General features: G+C 50.2%; 1 protein-coding gene across 1 annotated transcript in view; it reads right to left on the bottom strand.

Annotated features, from left to right (window-relative positions):
• Nucleotides 1–236: 236 nt before the first annotated feature.
• LOC137643796 (uncharacterized) overlaps nucleotides 237–16,789 on the bottom strand; it is a 703,394-nt gene continuing 686,841 nt past the window's right edge. Inside the window, exons 4-5 of the mRNA XM_068376482.1 lie at nucleotides 825–957; nucleotides 237–415 (exon numbers count right to left, since the gene is read on the bottom strand). Of these exons, the coding sequence (XP_068232583.1) occupies nucleotides 408–415; nucleotides 825–957 (141 nt within the window). The 3' untranslated portion in view covers nucleotides 237–407. The remainder of the gene's footprint in view (nucleotides 416–824; nucleotides 958–16,789) is intronic.

Raw genomic sequence — 16,789 nt, 5'->3', positions numbered from 1 at the left:
ACATGCGAGTGGGTCTTCCCCGCCACCAGTTATAAAGGAATATAGTTTGTATCTATGTTTAAACATCGAAGAAGATGGACAGAACAATGAAGGGTAGGAATTGGGACTGAAGATAAAGCAGACAGTTAAAAAGTGACAGAAAGAGAATCTGTTAAAACCATTTAACAATGCTTACAGTGTACCCTACAAAGTACACAGATGACACTAAGCAGCTACGAAGAGCAAGGATCGTCACTCACCTTCTCCTTAACATTTTCGAAGCGAGAAAGTAGGCGAGAACATGGAGAGATAGATCAAGAAGGCGTCATCTTGGGGTGTCTCGGTCTATCTTTATCCTCCTGGACAGCTGTATCCCAAGTCCAAACGTCTACGGTTCCACCGAAATCATAACGGTGACGGCGCAGTTGTCAAACACCTGTGAGAGACGAAGGTCGATTAGTTCGAGAAACAAGCGATTAAAAAGATTCTTATTCTGTAACTTCTTTTTAAACTCACAAATTTTATTTTTACAATAATTCACTTGAATAAATCTAAATAGTTTTATTTGTCTTAGATTATAATAATAATAATAATTATGGCTACAAATATAAAAAACATATATTGTAAAATTTATTCCTCATTCATAAGAGTTGGGTGTTGGGGCCAGGAAAGCCCTTCAGTGCCAAGGTCCCACTGGGAGAAAAAATTGTAAGTAGAGTGATAGTTAAGGTGGAAGAAAGGCAGCAAGAATGGGGGTGAGGTGTAGAGAGAGAGAGAGAGAGAGAGAGAGAGAGAGAGAGAGAGAGAGAGAGAGAGAGAGAGAGAGAGAGAGAGAGATGCCTCACCATTGCAACATTCAAAAAGGAACATGTCTGCAGTGTAGATGAGGAAACAGGTCTTGTTCCCGCCACCATCACTGACCACGACGCATTTAAGTCTACATTGACCTTTCGTCTTGCGACACCTAATGGTGACCACCTGTAAGAGAAGAGGGAAAGTGAACGAGTGTTGCCATATCAGGATCTGGAAGAGTCTAAGGTTAATCTTAAAGTTATGACCTGAAATACAATGAGTACGTTTTGCTAAACGAAAATCCTGGAATATCTGTTTTGCTTCAATACCTTTCCTGTTGTACACTGAAATTGAGCTAAAATGTTTTATACACACTTTTAAATATAAAATATGACAAATTCGTAGATAATTTGTATTTTTCCTAACTATACAAACCTTAGCTATTTACATGGGGTAATTACTTCGGCGTAGCTGAATGACGAGTCATAAAAGTTTTAACGAGGGTTTACTACCCCGCCGCTAGTTAGCAGGGGGTAGGGAGGGGTAGCTAGCTAAACCCCCCCCCCTCACACACACCGGTGAATGCTTCACTTTGCTTAGAGGTAGGAATTATCTCGGAAGACAGGGCTGGCGGGCACGTATGTGTAAATAGCTAAGGTTTGTATAGTTAGGAAAAATACAAATTATCTACGAATTTGTCATTTGTTCCGTAACTGAAATACAAACCACGCTATTTACATGGGGTGACTCAACCCTTAGGAAGGGCGGTAAGTCTCCTGCCATACTGGCTTTGGCTTGCCCGGGGACCCCAAATTCGAGTGTGTAAGTACTCAAGAAATAAAGGGTCCCTGCTCCTCACTGGCATGCTGTGAAACTGCTGCGGCCTACATAAGCTGTGTGTGAAGGTGAGAAGTGACTCGTCCTAGGAAGTTGACCTGGAGTTCTTCAGATGGAAATCTAGGCTAGGACTCTCCCAATACCACCTCGTCAGGGTATGGGCACATGACAGTATTACACTTAATACTAGGAACACAAGGGAGCATGGCTTACCTGCAGAGGTTTGAGGTCAGCTATGCAGAGAACCCAGGATGCTGCTTTCTCCAAGGGAGGAGAGGATGAAGAAAAGAATAAGGGCTAGACAGATCTTTTCATTCACGCAGACTTAAACCGGATAACAATGCCCTCAACCTTCTGCTACTTGTCCATTAAGGAGCCTGAGGTTAGACCAGCTGTTGTGCAGCCACCACAGGGCCGATAGAGAACGTATCGAGCCTCCTGTGTGTCACGTCTTGCAGGTAGTGGGCCGTGAAGGTGGTCTGATGCTTCCACACTCCAGCTTGAAGGACCTGCGTCACTGAATAATTCTTCTTGAAGGCCAGGGACGTAGCTATGCCCCTGACATTATGCGCTCTGGGGCGACGTGATGGAGGAGGGTCAGGATTCAAGGCCAGATGTATCACCTTGCGAATCCAGGCCGAGATGGTATTCCTGGTGACCCTCCTCTTCGTCTTCCCGGTGCTCACGAACAAGGCTCGCACCTGGGGACGAACTGCAGCTGTTCTTTTAAGATACAACCTCAGACTCCTCACTGGGCACAGTAGGAGATGGTCTGGGTCATCTGTTACAGAACGGAGACTCGAAACCTGGAAAGAGTCGAACCTAGGGTCCAGCACTCCCGGATTCTGAGTCTTGGCAACAAACTCAGGGACGAAGCTGAACGTTACCTCCCCCCATCCCCTTGAATGGGCGATGTTGTACGAGAGACCATGTAGCTCACTGACTCGCTTGGCCGAGGCCAAAGCTAGCAGGAAAACCGTCTTCCAGGTAAGGTGGCGATCAGAAGCCTGGCGTAATGGTTCGTAGGGAGGTCTCTTAAGAGACCTGAGAACTCGAACCACGTTCCATGGAGGAGGTCTCACTTCCGACTGAGGGCAGGTAAGTTCATAACTCCGTATGAGAAGGGAAAGTTCTAGCGAGGAAGAAATGTCCATTCCTTTAAGCCTGAAGGCAAGACTTAAGGCTGAGCGATAGCCTTTCACTGCCGAGACTGGAAGGCGCATTTCCTCCCGCAGATACACGAGGAACTCCGCTATTGCTGGAATAGTGGCATCGAGTGGAGAGATACCCCTTCCATGACACCAACCACAGAAGACTCTCCACTTCGCCTGGTAGACTCCTGCGGATGACTTGCGCAGGTGTCCAGACACCCTGTTCGCCACTTGTTGCGAAAATCCTCTCTCTGTGAGGAGATGCTGGATAGTCTCCAGGCGTGAAGTCGTAGCGAACCTACGGCTTTGTGGTAGATGTTGGCGAGTGGTTGTTTGAGTAGCTCGTGACGTGGAGGGAGTTCTCTCGGAAACTCCGTGAGGAGTTGCAGAAGGTCCGGGAACCATTCTGCGTGATGCCATAGCGGAGCTATCAGGGTCATTGAAAGATTGACTGATATTCTGATCTTGTTGAGCACCCTCCTCATCAGACAGAACGGGGGAAAGGCGTACACATCGACGTTGTCCCACCGTTGTTGGAAGGCATCCTGCCAGAGCGCCTTGGGGTCCGGGAGTGGGGAGCAGTACATCGGGAGCTTGAAATTCAGCGCTGTAGCAAACAGATCCACCGTTGGGGAACCCCACAAAGTCAGGACTTTGTTGACTACTTGAGGATCCAAAGACTACTCGGTACTCACTATCTGCGTCGCTCAGCTCAGACTGTCGGCGAGCACATTCCTTTTGCCTGGAATGAAGCGAGCCGCTAGCGAGATCGAGTGGACTTCGAACCATCTCAGGATCTCTACTACAAGATGGGATAGCTGTTCCGAAAAGGTACCTCCCTGCTTGTTGATATAAGCCACGACTGTGGTGTTGTCGCTCATCACCACCACGGAGTGGCCCGCCAGGACTTGGTGGAACTTCTGAAGTTCCAGGAATACGGCCTTCATTTCTAGCAGGTTTATGTGAAGGTACTTTTCTGATTCTGACCACAGGCCTGAGGTCCTGTGGTTCAGAACGTGGGCCCCCACCCTTTCTTTGATGCGTCCGAAAACAACATCAAATCCGGGGGAAGAACGAGAAGATCCACTCCCTTTCGTAGGTTCTTGTCCGCCACCCACCACCGGAGGTCCGTCCGTTCCGCAGGACCCATAGGGATCAGAGTGTCCGGGGAATCGTGACCTTGATTCCACCGAGACATGAGTCGCCACTGGAGGGATCTCATTCTGAGGTGACCGTTGGGAACGAGATGGACCAGGGAGGAGAGGTGGCCGAGGAGACGTAGCCACGATTGGGGTGGGAGTTCTTCTCGATTGAGGAAAGGTCTCGCGACCTTCCTCAGCCTTGCTATCCTGTCGTCTGATGGGAAGGCTTTGTGGAGATTGGTGTCTATGACCATGCCTAGATATACCAGTTTCTGAGAGGGCTGCAGAGAGGACTTCTTGAGATTTACCATGATCCCGGCAAACTTCGAGGAGCTTGTCTCGGTGGCGAAGAAGGGTTGCCTCCGAGTCTGCTAGGATCAGCCAGTCATCCAGTAATGAAGGAGACGGATGCCGATCCTGTGAGCCCACGAAGAGATGAGGGTGAACAGTCTGGTGAACACCTGAGGGGCTGTGGAGAGACCGAAACACAGCACCTTGAACTGGTAGATCTTGTTGTCTAGGCAAAATCTTAGGTACTTCCTTGGAGACGGATGGACTGGGATCAGGAAGTACGCGTCCTTTAGATCCAGTGTACACATGAAGTCTTGTGGTCTCACTGCGAGTCTGGCCGTGTCTGCCGTCTTCATACTGAATGGAGTCTGCTTGACAAACCCGTCCAGGGTTGAGAGGTCGATGACTGGTCTCTAGCCTCCAGACACCTTTCTCACAAGAAAGAGTCGACTGTAGAAGCCTGGGGACCCGTCTACAACCTCCTGGAGAGCGTCCTTCTTTAACATGGTCTGGACTTCTGCCCAAAGGGCTTGCCCTCTTGCCGACCCCATGGCAAGAGAGCTCAAAGACACTGGATTCGCTGTCAGGGGAGGTAGAGAGGCTGTGAACGGGACACGATAACCCAGAGTGATCATGGAAATCGTCCAGGCATCTGCCCCGAGTTGCTGCCACCTTGTCGCACAACTTTGTAGGCATCCCCCCACTGGTGGACATGCAGGGGGACTGCCAACCCTTGCGTTTACGGCCTCGGCTGTTACCTCTAGGGTTCTTGCCTCCCCTGGAGGACTTCTTGCTCCTTCTGCTCTTGGCAGGAAAGGGCTTAGACACCTTCGGCTTCGCTGCAGTGGTCTTCTTCATGTCCTTAGCTGGACGGGGCTGTTGAGCCGCTGGAGGTTTGTAGGGCCTCGATGTCAGGGCCCTATGGATGAGGGAATCCTGGGTGGACTTCCTCCACCTCTCAGCGGTAAGCTCCACGTCCTTAGGCTCAAACAAGCTCTTACCGAACACGGAAGAGTGTCTGAGCCTGCTAATCTCCGAACAGGGAACCTTCTGGTGGAACCTCTCAGCCACAGCGTCCCGATGTTTGAGAATCATATTGGCCCACAAGCTAGAGACTTGGTGGGCCAGAAACTCAATGGTCCGTGTGCCCGAGAGTAAGAAAGTCTCCAGTGCCTTCCTGGTGCTTTCTTTGGAGAGGTCCTCAGACCGCACCAGGATGCCCAGAGACCCCAGCCAGATATCCAGCCACGAAGTTGCCTGCATGGCACACTTAGCGACCTTCTCCTGGCTTAGGATCTCAGTGGCTGAGTAGGACACGTGCCGGTTGGAGAGTCTCTCAAGAGGGACTCCCCCAGTGAGTTCTTCCACAGAGTGATGCATCGGAAGACCAAAACAAGGCTCCTCAAGGATCTCAAAGTACCTCCTCTGATGGACTCGAGGAGGAGGGAGGAGCTTGTTAGCGGCGCTGGATCTGCTGGAGGAGGCAAGCTCAGAGAGCTGGCCTTCGACCTTGTCCCTGGCACTCTTCATCCCCTGAGACCAGGGCAAGGCTGCACTGGCCCTAGAGGGTTTCTGGGTGCCGTAGACGCGGTCCAGGACCGTGTCCTTAACTTCACGAGGAGGAATCTCAGGGTCTGGGATTCCGTTGAGGTTCCTCATGGGGGTCAGGACTTGCCAGAATGTGTGTTCTGACTCTTGGCGCTCTCCTCCTGAAGGACTGGCAGCGAAGTCTCCCGTCCCCAGTGGCTCTTCCTGGGGGGAGACTTGGACATCCTCGGAAGGTCTAGATGACTCCTGCTTGATCCTTGCTGACGATTTAGGGATCGTCTTAGAGTCCTTCGGTTCCCTCCTGGGCGGGATGCAGGACTCGAGTAACGATGGGTGCAGGCTCTTTTCCACCCCTGGACGAGAAGACTTCTCAGGGAGAGGCGAAGCTTACCCCATTGGTGCGATGGGGGAATGGTCCGGCTCGTCCGACTCCCCTGAGGATGGGTAATCCTCATTAGCAGGGGAGGGAGAGAAAGTCTGGGGGGGAGAAGGAGCCTTGCGCAAGGATCTGCGAGGAGACAAAATAGGCCTTGGAGGTATTTCCACGGGAGAGACTCCTCTCTTCCTCTTCAGGGGGGAGGAAGCTGCCACTGGATTGCGACCCATGTCAGAGAGGGTGGGCTTCATCGCCTGCACAAAAGCTCTGACTAGGGTACCGAACCAGGGCTGCTGGCTGACAGTCGCCCTGTCAGACACTCCCTCTGGAGGGAAGGGGATCGTTCGATCCCTTGGAGGAATCGACAAATGCGGGTTCGCCTGTGAAGTTGAAGAGAAAGAGTCCTTAGACCTGTCCGGGAACCGCCCCTCCTCCGGCGAGTGCGCTGGTCTGCGCTTGCAGGGAGGGGAACGAGACGAAGACCTGTCCGCCTGGCGACGCTCGCGCTGGAGGTAGCGTGATGGGCCCTGGTCAGGGTTGCGCCCGAAAGGATCGCGTGACACAGGAATCTCGCGTTCGTGCGCGTGCATCAGCGTGGGGGAGAGAGGGTGGTGGAGCGGGCGCGAGGGCGCGGTGGCACGCAGGCGAGGTCACAGGAGCGTGGGAGCGATGGAGCGCGCGCGTGGGCACGGGGGCGCATAGGAGCTGGCGAGGGCGTGTGGCGCGCAGCGCCGGTTCAGGATAGCGCGAGGAAGGGATGGCACGTTGGCGCGTAGGTTGGCGCTGGTCCGACAGGACAGGCATACTCGCCTGTGGGCGCGCATCAGGATGTGGACGCACTAGTGTGCGCTGCTGCGGTGGGCGAGCAGGACGCGCGGCTTGATGAGAGCGCACAGGTGTGCACTGGAGGATTGCATGTGGCGCCTTGATGACTGGAACGGGGCGCGCAACTGGAGCGTCGCGCGCGGCTGGAACGCGTGCAGGATGGCGCGGTCTGGAAGGAGAGCCCTGGGGTGCCTGTGAGCACCCGTGCGCTAGCTTAGGTGCCTGTGAGCGCCCATGCGCTAGCTTAGGCGCCTCCTGGGCGGTTGCAACCGGAGCGTCGCGCACGGCTGGAACGCGTGCAGGATCGCGCGGTCTGGAAGGAGAGCCCTGGGGTGCCTGTGAGCGCCCGTGCTCTAGCTTAGTCGCCTCCTGGGCGGCGCGCTGTGATGTAAAAGCGTGCTGGTGCGTTGGCGAGCGTGCGAGCGCTGGAACTGGAACTGCGCGTGGGCGCGCAACTCCAGACGGGCGCTGCGAGTCCAGAGGAACCTGTGAGCGCCTGTGCGCTAGAGTAGGAACCTCTTGAACTGCGCGCGACGAGGCAGTAACCGGGGAACGCTGGGGCACGTGTGCGCAGGTGAGCGCTGGCGCGCTGTCACGGGAACTGCTGGAGGGCGAAGGGGCGTAGAAGGATGTGGGAGCGCAGGGAAACCCTGGCACGTAGCAGGAACAGGGGCGCGCACGTGCGCAGGTGAGCGCTGAGGCGCTAAGACAGGAACAGCGGCAGCAGTAGGAGGGCGCGCAGGAAGAACCTGGCGCTTGAGGGCGAGAGGTGCAGTTTTGCGCTCAAGGCTCTTCAGCCCCGAGGGGCCCGGTACCTGCGCAATGGCAGGATCAGGTGGCGCGCAACGCGCATCTGCAACATCAAAGGGTGACGGCACAGCAGGTCTGGAGGAAGACTGGTCACTGTGTCCCGAAGGACGACCATCATCCAAAAGGGATCGCGAACGATCCCCGAAGAGGTCTAAGGTGGTAGCTGGCAGGGTCGGCGAACGGCGAGTCGTCTCCTCCGCAGAGGATTGTGGCGACGACGAGCCGAAGAGGTGCCTCCTAACTCCCTTGTGAGGGGAAGGAAGGCCTCTACGGCGAAGGGGAGGACGAGCCTTCCGCCTTATACGCCCACGAGGGGCCATGGGATCAGCAGGCTGACCATCAAGGGGCCTCCGCAGAGGAGTCTCTGTAAGTGAACTTCCCCAAAGGGGGAGAATCACCGGCAGGAGAGACCGTGGGACTTAGATCCTCCCTCGAAGGATGTTCAGAGGGGGAATCTAAGCCGTCAGCTACCTCGGCAACAGGAACAGGGGTTTGACTTGACCCACGAGATGTCTCCGTCACAATAACGTCAACCACAGACAGAGGATCTATCCCTGCTGTAGTTGGCGATTGTTTGACAGCTGCACTAAGTTTGATCATGTCAAACAGGGCTTCCTTGGAGGGCGAACCCTGCAGCCCCAAGGAAGCCCAAAGCTGTAATAAATCACAATTAGACATATTCAAATTCTCCTCCGGGGGAGGAGGGGCAGCCGGACTACCTCTCCCGCACCCCAGGATCGGTCAACAGCAATACGGTCTACGCTACCACTCGCCGGCCTCTCGGAAGAGACCGCTCGAGGGGGAGCTTCGGAGGAGGAAAGGGCTACGGAAGAAGTCCTAGAATTTTCTCTCTTCAAAGAAGCCTCTGAAGGAGAAAGATCCCTTTTGGACTTTTTCTTCCGGCGCTGGGCAAACCTCTCCCACTGGGAGGTAGACCAATCCCTACATTCTATACACATGTTACCACTATCACACCGCTGGCCACTACAGTGAGGACATAAGGTGTGGGGATCGGTGTCGACTGCCGACATAAAGGTCCCACAAGGGCGGCTGGGAAGTCCAGGGCAAGTACGCATAGTAGAGGCCAACTTCAAACACACTGAAAAAGAAAAAGCAAAAAAACAGATTAAATATGGCAGTCAAAGCGAGGGAGAGAGCAGACAGGTCTGTTCTCTGCCCGAGCCAAAAGTAAAGTGAAGCAATCACCGGTGTGTGTGTGAGGGGGGGAGGGGGTAGCTAGCTACCCCTCCCTAACCCCCGCTAACTAGCGGTGGGGTAGTAAACCCTCGTTAAAACTTTTATGGCTCGTCATTCAGCTACGCCGAAGTAATTACCCCATGTAAATAGCGTGGTTTGTATTTCAGTTACGGAACAAATATGATTTATCAATATACTTATTTTTTGTACAGTATTTAAGAATTCTATTATAACTTTAGTATGCAACATTCTAATAATGTTATTTTCATTAGTAAAATAAATTTTTGAATATACTTACCCGATGATCATATAGCTGTCAGCTCTGCTGCCCGACAGAAAAACCTACGGGCGGAATACGCCAGTGATCGCTATACAGGTGGGGGTGTACATCAACAGCGCCATCTGTCAAGTAGGTACTCAAGTACTCGATGTCAACACAGAACCAATTTTCTCCTCGGTCTACTGGGTCTCTATTGGGGAGGACGGGTGGGTCCTTTAATTTATGATCATCGGGTAAGTATATTCAAAAATTTATTTTACTAATGAAAATAACATTTTTCAATATTAAACTTACCCGATGATCATATAGCTGATTCACACCCAGGGGGGTGGGTAGAGACCAGCATTACATGTTGACATTATTATGAGCTAAGTATTCCGTATTTCATTTTAGCAGTTATTCAAAATAACAAACATAAAATAAATAAGTACCTGGTAAGGAAGTCGACTTGAACAATTACTCTGCCTTTTTAAGTACGTCTTCCTTACTGAGCCTCGCGATCCTCATAGGATGCTGAGCGACTCCTAGGAGCTGAAGTATGAAGGGTTGCAACCCATACTAAAGGTCCTCATCAAAACCTCTAATCTAGGCGCTTCTCAAGAAATGACTTTGACCACCCGCCAAATCAAGTAGGATGCGAAAGGCTTCTTAGCCTTCCGGACAACCCAAAAACAATAATAAAACATTTCAAGAGAAAGATTAAAAAAGGTTATGGAATTAGGAAATTGTAGTGGTCGAGCCCTCACCACTACTGCACTCGTTGCTACGAATGGTCCCAGAGCGTAGCAGTTCTCGTAATGAGACTGGACATTCTTAAGATAAAAGACGCGAACACTGATTTGCTTTTCCAATAGGTTGCGTCGAATATACTTTGCAGAGATCTATTTTGTTTAAAGGCCACGGAAGTTGCGACAGCTCTAACTTCGTGTGTCCTTACCTTCAGCAAAGCTTGGTCTTCCTCATTCAGATGGGAATGAGCTTCTCGTATTAACAGTCTGATAAAATAGGATAAAGCATTCTCTGACATAGGCAAAGATGGATTCTTAACTGAACACCATAAAGCTTCAGACGGGCCTCGTAAAGGTTTTTAAATAGAACTTAAGAGCTCTTACAAGACATAATACTCTTTCTAGTTCATTTCCAACCATACGATAAGTTTGGAATATCGAACGATATTGGTCAAGGCCGAGAAGGCAGCTCGTGTTTGGCTAGAAAACTAAGTTGTAGAACATGTAGCCGTTTCGGATGAGAATCCGATGTTCTTGCTGAAGGCATGAATCTCACTGACTCTTTTAGCTGTGGTTAAGCATATCAGGAAAAGAGTCTTAAAGGTGAGATCTTTCAGGGAGGCTGATTGTAGCGGTTCGAACCTGTCTGACATAAGGAATCTTAGTACCACGTCTAAATTCCAACCAGGTGTAACCAAACGACGCTCCTTCGTGGTCTCAAAAGACTTAAGGAGGTCCTGTAGATCTTTATTGTTGGAAAGATCTAAGCCTCTGTGACGGAAGACTGATGCCAACATGCTTCTGTAACCCTTGATAGTGGGAGCTGAAAGAGATCGTTCTTTCCTCAGATATAAGAGAAAGTCAGCTACTGGTCGAGGATACGGATACTGACTTGCACCAGTTCGGAAGATTTCCCACTTCGATTGGTAGATTCTAAGGGTGGATGTTCTCCTTGCTCTAGCAAACGCTCTGGTTGCCTCCTTCGAAAAGCCTCTAGCTCTCGAGAGTCTTTCGATAGTCTGAAGGCAGTCAGACGAAGAGCGTGGAGGCCTTGGTGTACCTTCTTTACGCGTGGCTGACGTATAAGGTCCACCCTTAGGGGAAGTGTTCTGGGAACGTCTACTAGCCATCGAAGTACCTCGGTGCGTCATTCTCTCGCGGGCCAGAGGGAAGCAACTAGCGTCAACCTTGTCCCTTCGTGAGAGGCGAACTTCTGCAGTACCTTGTTGACAATCTTGAACGGAGGGAATGCATATAGATCTAGATGTGACCAATCTAGTAGAAAGGCATCTATATGAACTACTGCTGGGTCCGGGATAGGTGAGCAAACTATTGGGAGCCTCTTGGTCATCGAGGTTGCGAAGAGATCTATGGTTGGCTGGCCCCAGGTGGCCCAAAGTCTCTTGCATACATCCTTGTGGAGGGTCCATTCTGTTGGAATTATTTGTCCCTTCTGACTGAGACAATCTGCTATGACATTCAAGTAGCCTTGGATGAACCTCGTTACTAGTGAAAAGTCTAGACCTTTTGACCAGGTGAGGAGGTCCCTTGCGATCTCGTACCATGTCAGAGAGTAGGTCCCTCCTTGCTTGGAGATGTACGTCAAAGCCGTGTGTTGTCCGAGTTCACCTCCACCACTTTGCCTTGAAGGAGAGACCTGAAGCTTTTCCAGGTCAGACGTACTGCCAGTAGCTTCTTGCAGTTGAAATGCATTGTCCTTTGACTCGAGTTCCATAATCCCGAGCATTCCCTACCGTCTAATGTCGCACCCCAGCCTACGTCCGATGCGTCCGAGAAGAGAACGTGGTTGGGAGTCTGAACAGTCAGGGGAAGACCCTTTCTAAGGTTGAAAAAGTCCTTTCACCAAGTCAGACCAGACTTTATCTTTCCGGAAACCGGGATCGAGACCGCTTCTAGCGTCTTGTCCTTTTTCCAGTGAAAAGCTAGATGGTATAGAAGAGGACGGAGGAGTAGTCTTCCTAGTGACACAAAATGAACCACGGATGACAGTGTCCTTACCAGACTCATCCACAGCCTGACAGGGCAGCGCTCCTTCTTCAGCATCTTCTGGATGGATAGCAGGGCTGGGGGTTGATCGTCTTGTTCAGCAACGTCCTCATCAGAGGGTTCCTCATCCGAAACTGATGAGGAAACGGCAACGGAGTGGGCAACGTCTGACTCGCTGAATCCGGTCGCACTGGTGGATGCGTGACGGAGCCGGACGCAATATCATGGTACTGCTGCACAGTCTGTGAACTGTCAACAACCATGGGGACGCGAGGAAGTACAGCGTCAACCCGAAATTGTCTAGACTGTCAGGGTTGTGCAGTCAACACCCTACCGGGTTGCTGAGGTTGACGCACTGCGTCACAACAAGTCACCTCTGCTGGTTGTTGAACGTCTTCCTAGTGACACACTGAACGTCAACAACCACCTCCGAGCGTCGCTTAACGTCAACGTGCGACTGGCAACCCACACTGGGTCGCATCGGTGGAGGAACCACCTCAACTGGCGGACGCGAGTAGGATACCTCAGCGTCAACAGGGCGCACAACCAACCGGTAGGAAGGTTGTTGGCCAGAAGGTTCTTCTCCGTATTAAGTCCTCTATCAAGGACACAAGCTTGGACTGCATGTCTTGCAGCAAAGCCCATTAGGGTCTACGGGAGCAGGTGTGGCAACAGACGGGGTTAGCGACTGAAGCGGAACCATTTACCATCCCTGGAAGCCTTGTTATGTGTGACATAATAGTACAGCAAAACTTCAAAGGCTCGACAAAAGTTGAGAAGCTGAACTGTAAACAACTGGAGCGTCTCCTGGCTATGCGCCTGGCCGAGTCTACCAGAATTGAGAAGTCTACCAGGGCAGAGTGAACTCCCAAGCTGAGAACTTCTCTCGTGTCCTATCAGACTCTCGCTCTATAAGCCAGATAAAAAGAAGGGAAATCAAAAGGTTGTATCCCTAAAACTCCTCCTGGTGCAAAAACCATTCGCTTAGCCGACGTAACGCTCTCTAGGAGAGCGAGAGAGCACTAGCTTAACAACAACGGCTTCGAAGTAGCTAGGCCTAGTGTAAGTTCTGACGTGAGGCGAACGAGGAGCAGCAGTTACAAGATCCGGACGAAGATCCTTAAAAAATCATCATGATTTAATTAAAGTCCAAAGGAGGCTAAGCAGCTTAAGGCTCCTCTCCAAATGACAGAGTCCTCAAAGGAATATCAGTAGGAGGGAGAACAGCACTTTCTCATCTACAGGAACCTTGTCCGAGAAAAGTTAGGTTATCTCAGTGAGGGTCTCACTGGTGCATTAGCATCAGACCAGAAGGCAACGTTATGTAACTGCTTGACAGTCTGTGAACTGTCAAAAACTGAACTGTCAACCACAACAGGTGCGTGAGGACATACAGCACTGGTGCATTAGCAGCAGACCAGAAGGCAACGTTAAGCAACTGCTTGACAGTCTGTGAACTGTCAACCACAACAGGTGCGTGAGGACAAACAGCACTGGTGCATTAGTAGCAGACCAGAAGGCAACGTCATGTAACTGCTTGACAGTCTGTGAGCTGGCAACAACCAAAGCTGTGTGGGGAAGCCTCAACTCCTGACTGACTAGTCTGCTGCGGGCGAGTGGCGGTAACCACAGTGGGTTGCGGAGGCTGACGCACCGTGTCAAAACACGGCAGCCTAACTCCACCCTCCTGTTGTTGTGGTAGCTCACGCACGGCAACGGAGTGCTCCGTGCGTCTGTGGGAGTCAGCATGCGTCTGGCAGGGTCGACTGCGCATGGGTGGAGGAGCTCTCACAGCCGAGTGTGGGAGCAGGCAGCCTCAGCGTCTGCTGGGCGCACAACCGTGGCAGGTTGTAGGCTAACGGGAGGTTGTAGGCTAACGGGAGCAGTGTCAACCTTCTCCGCACGAAACTCCTGCATAACCGCAGCTAACTGAGTCTGCATAGACTGCAGTAAAGACCACTTAGGGTCTAAAACAGCGGGTGCGGCAACAGACGGAGTTACTGCCTGTTGCGGTACCGCTTTACCTCTCTTAGGAGGTGTGCAGTCATCGGAAGACTGCAGCGAGTCCGAACTGACCCAGTGGCTACACCTGGGCCGTTGGACTTGCGCGGAAGGGACCGACTTGCACTTAATAAGCTGCGAGACCTTGGTCCAAGGTTTCTTACGAGAAACCTCTTCCGCAGACGAGAAGTAAATGGGCTCTCTCGTCTTTGTGTGGGTGGGGCGATCTTGGGTAGATACGCCCGAAACCACGGAGGGAAAACGTCTGTTCGTTGATCAAGGCCTGACGAACCCATAAGTCGTTCGACATTACTTCTCCCCTGGGCTTGGGAGCTTGCAAGAGGTCCCGGACTAGGTGAACGACAGGCACGAACAGACGAACCCTCGGACGCAACACTGTAACACTTTGCGCATATCACTTTATCACTTTGATTTTCTGTTTTGCACTTATTTCACTGAAATCGAAACTTTACTGATTTCTACCTGAAACACGCAATCCTACCCTTCATTAAAAGGTAGTAATTGCGAAAACAGTCGTATAATGCAACAGAAAACATATATAAAGATAAAGAATTCAGTGGCTGGGAAAGAGACTAAACCCTAGTTCAAATAAACTACGTTTACAATCTCTCACCGCACATAGCCTGGGAACAAGAATAAAACCCTAGAAACGTTTTACCTTCTTCCCCTACAGCGACTAGGGAGGAGAGTAAAACGAGAACAACGTTACCCGCTTGAACGAAACGTTTTTTTCTCCTCTCTCTCCCTCCGTCTCTATCTCTCTCTTTCTCTCTAGATTTCGCACCTGAGAGAAGAGCCCAATTATATATCGTCAAAACATGTTATTTGCTAAAGGAAAAAACTGAAAGGTTTTCCAAATAAAAAGTTCCTTGAATTTAGAATTTAAACCATTTAAGCTAAGAAAGAATGAACGAAACGCTAGAATCGGTTTACTCTTACTGCAAAGTGAAACCGTGATACACTCTCTCTCTATCGTAACGATAGAGCGCATGTTGAACGTCCTGAACGTCAACAACTGCGTAGACTAAAAAACTAAACGCTAGTTCATCTTTGAAAACAGTACGAGACTATCAAAGAAATTCTTTCATAAAACATTAAATTTAAAAAGTTTTAAATTCTTTAAAGGTTAAATACGATATAACGGGCTCAACGTTGATTAACTTCGGTTCCAAGTTAGGACCGCCTATATCAGGAAAAAGGAAAGTTAATCGAAGAGGCCTAATAAAGGCGGAGAGATATAAAATATATAGATCTATAACGTGTTAAGCAAAATTACTAAAAACCTAAACACACTTCCGTCTAAGGGAAGGGTCTGCCATTTAAAAGTGAAAGAGAGTCCATACTCTCTTTGTCACCATAATTAAATCTATCCAAAACGAGTTCAAGTTTTGAAATGAAGATAAAACCCCTGCATAGCGAAAGCTTAAAACTGGAATAGTGTACTTCACCAAATAGTTGTGAAAACAAATCCAGTTAGTAACAGCGTATTTAGTAGGTCTTGCCAGTGGCACGACAGAGAGAAAATTGGTTCTGTGTTGACATCGAGTACTTGAGTACCTACTTGACAGATGGCGCTGTTGATGTACACCCCCACCTGTATAGCGATCGCTGGCGTATTCCGCCCGTAGGTTTTTCTGTCGGGCAGCAGAGCTGACAGCTATATGATCATCGGGTAAGTTTAATATTGAAAATTCAACTGTTTCTAAATAAAATTCAATACACAGTACTCTTTTTAATTAGCTTAGGAATAACTATAGAAAATATCCAATAAAATTTAACAAATCAAACAAGGTTTTTGCCAGTTTGCAACTGACACGCAAGACCTCTTGGAGATGAAAGCATCGAAAGGAAAGCAAAAGAACTTGCTCTAACAAAGCAGACAGTTAGAACACGTATAGAGGAAATCTCTCTCCTGATGTATCTCGGCAACTGAAAGACCTCGTCCATCTTTCAGTTTCTCGTCTTAAGCTTTGGACGAATCAGCTGAAGTACGTGTTGTAGTCCAGTTATGCATTTTCTTAAGAATTGATGATAATCATATTGTCTTTGATGGGAATGTGGATCGATTCTCATAAGAACACAGAGCACAGCCCGGCATTCGTAAGCATATGAGGTAATGCTCTATGCTCGTAAGAACACAGAACACAGCCCGGTACTCGTAAGCACGTGAGGCAATGCTCTGCTTTCAATCACGAAAAATGACGATAGATCCTAGGAAGCGCAGGAAGACAAGGGGGAAGGGTCCGTGACTACCATCTCTCTACTTGGTGCACCCCAGTACCAGAAGAGACAACCAGGAGACTGGTCCTGCTCTCGATGAGACGTACCATACGAAGAGCACCTCTCCCTTCATAGCAGGAGGATGTGTAACCTTACCCTCAAACACTTGAGGTGTTGGGTTCAGAAGGACCGCTCACCTAGAACCAGTGCAAGAGCGGAAACCGACCCAGAATGTACCAGTTAGCGGCAATGACCATCCATTGCTCCTTCCTGAAGAAGAGCGATCATTAAATTCCATGGAACTGTACCGAAAGGTCTTCCTAGGCGACATTCCTCTTCCCGAAAAGGAAATATCCGACAAAGAAAAAGGAGGAGGAGGAGGAGAGAGAGAGAGGTTGGTAGAGGAAGAAGAGAGAGAGAGAACTCTAGTTCTCCTTGCTAATGGTTCAAGCGCCCTCTTGCAGGAGTAAATTACAACAGCTTCCTCGCCAAATACAAAACATCTACACTGGAGTTTTGTCGCAAGGGAGCACAGGGACTGCTTTACACAGGGGTCACACCCAGTGACACTCTGGCGGTGTCAA

Source organism: Palaemon carinicauda, chromosome 7, assembly GCF_036898095.1.
Source record: "Palaemon carinicauda isolate YSFRI2023 chromosome 7, ASM3689809v2, whole genome shotgun sequence".
Classification (NCBI taxonomy): domain Eukaryota; kingdom Metazoa; phylum Arthropoda; class Malacostraca; order Decapoda; family Palaemonidae; genus Palaemon; species Palaemon carinicauda.
Note: the sequence above shows the minus strand (reverse complement) of the source record. Positions and strands in the feature narration are given on the sequence as shown.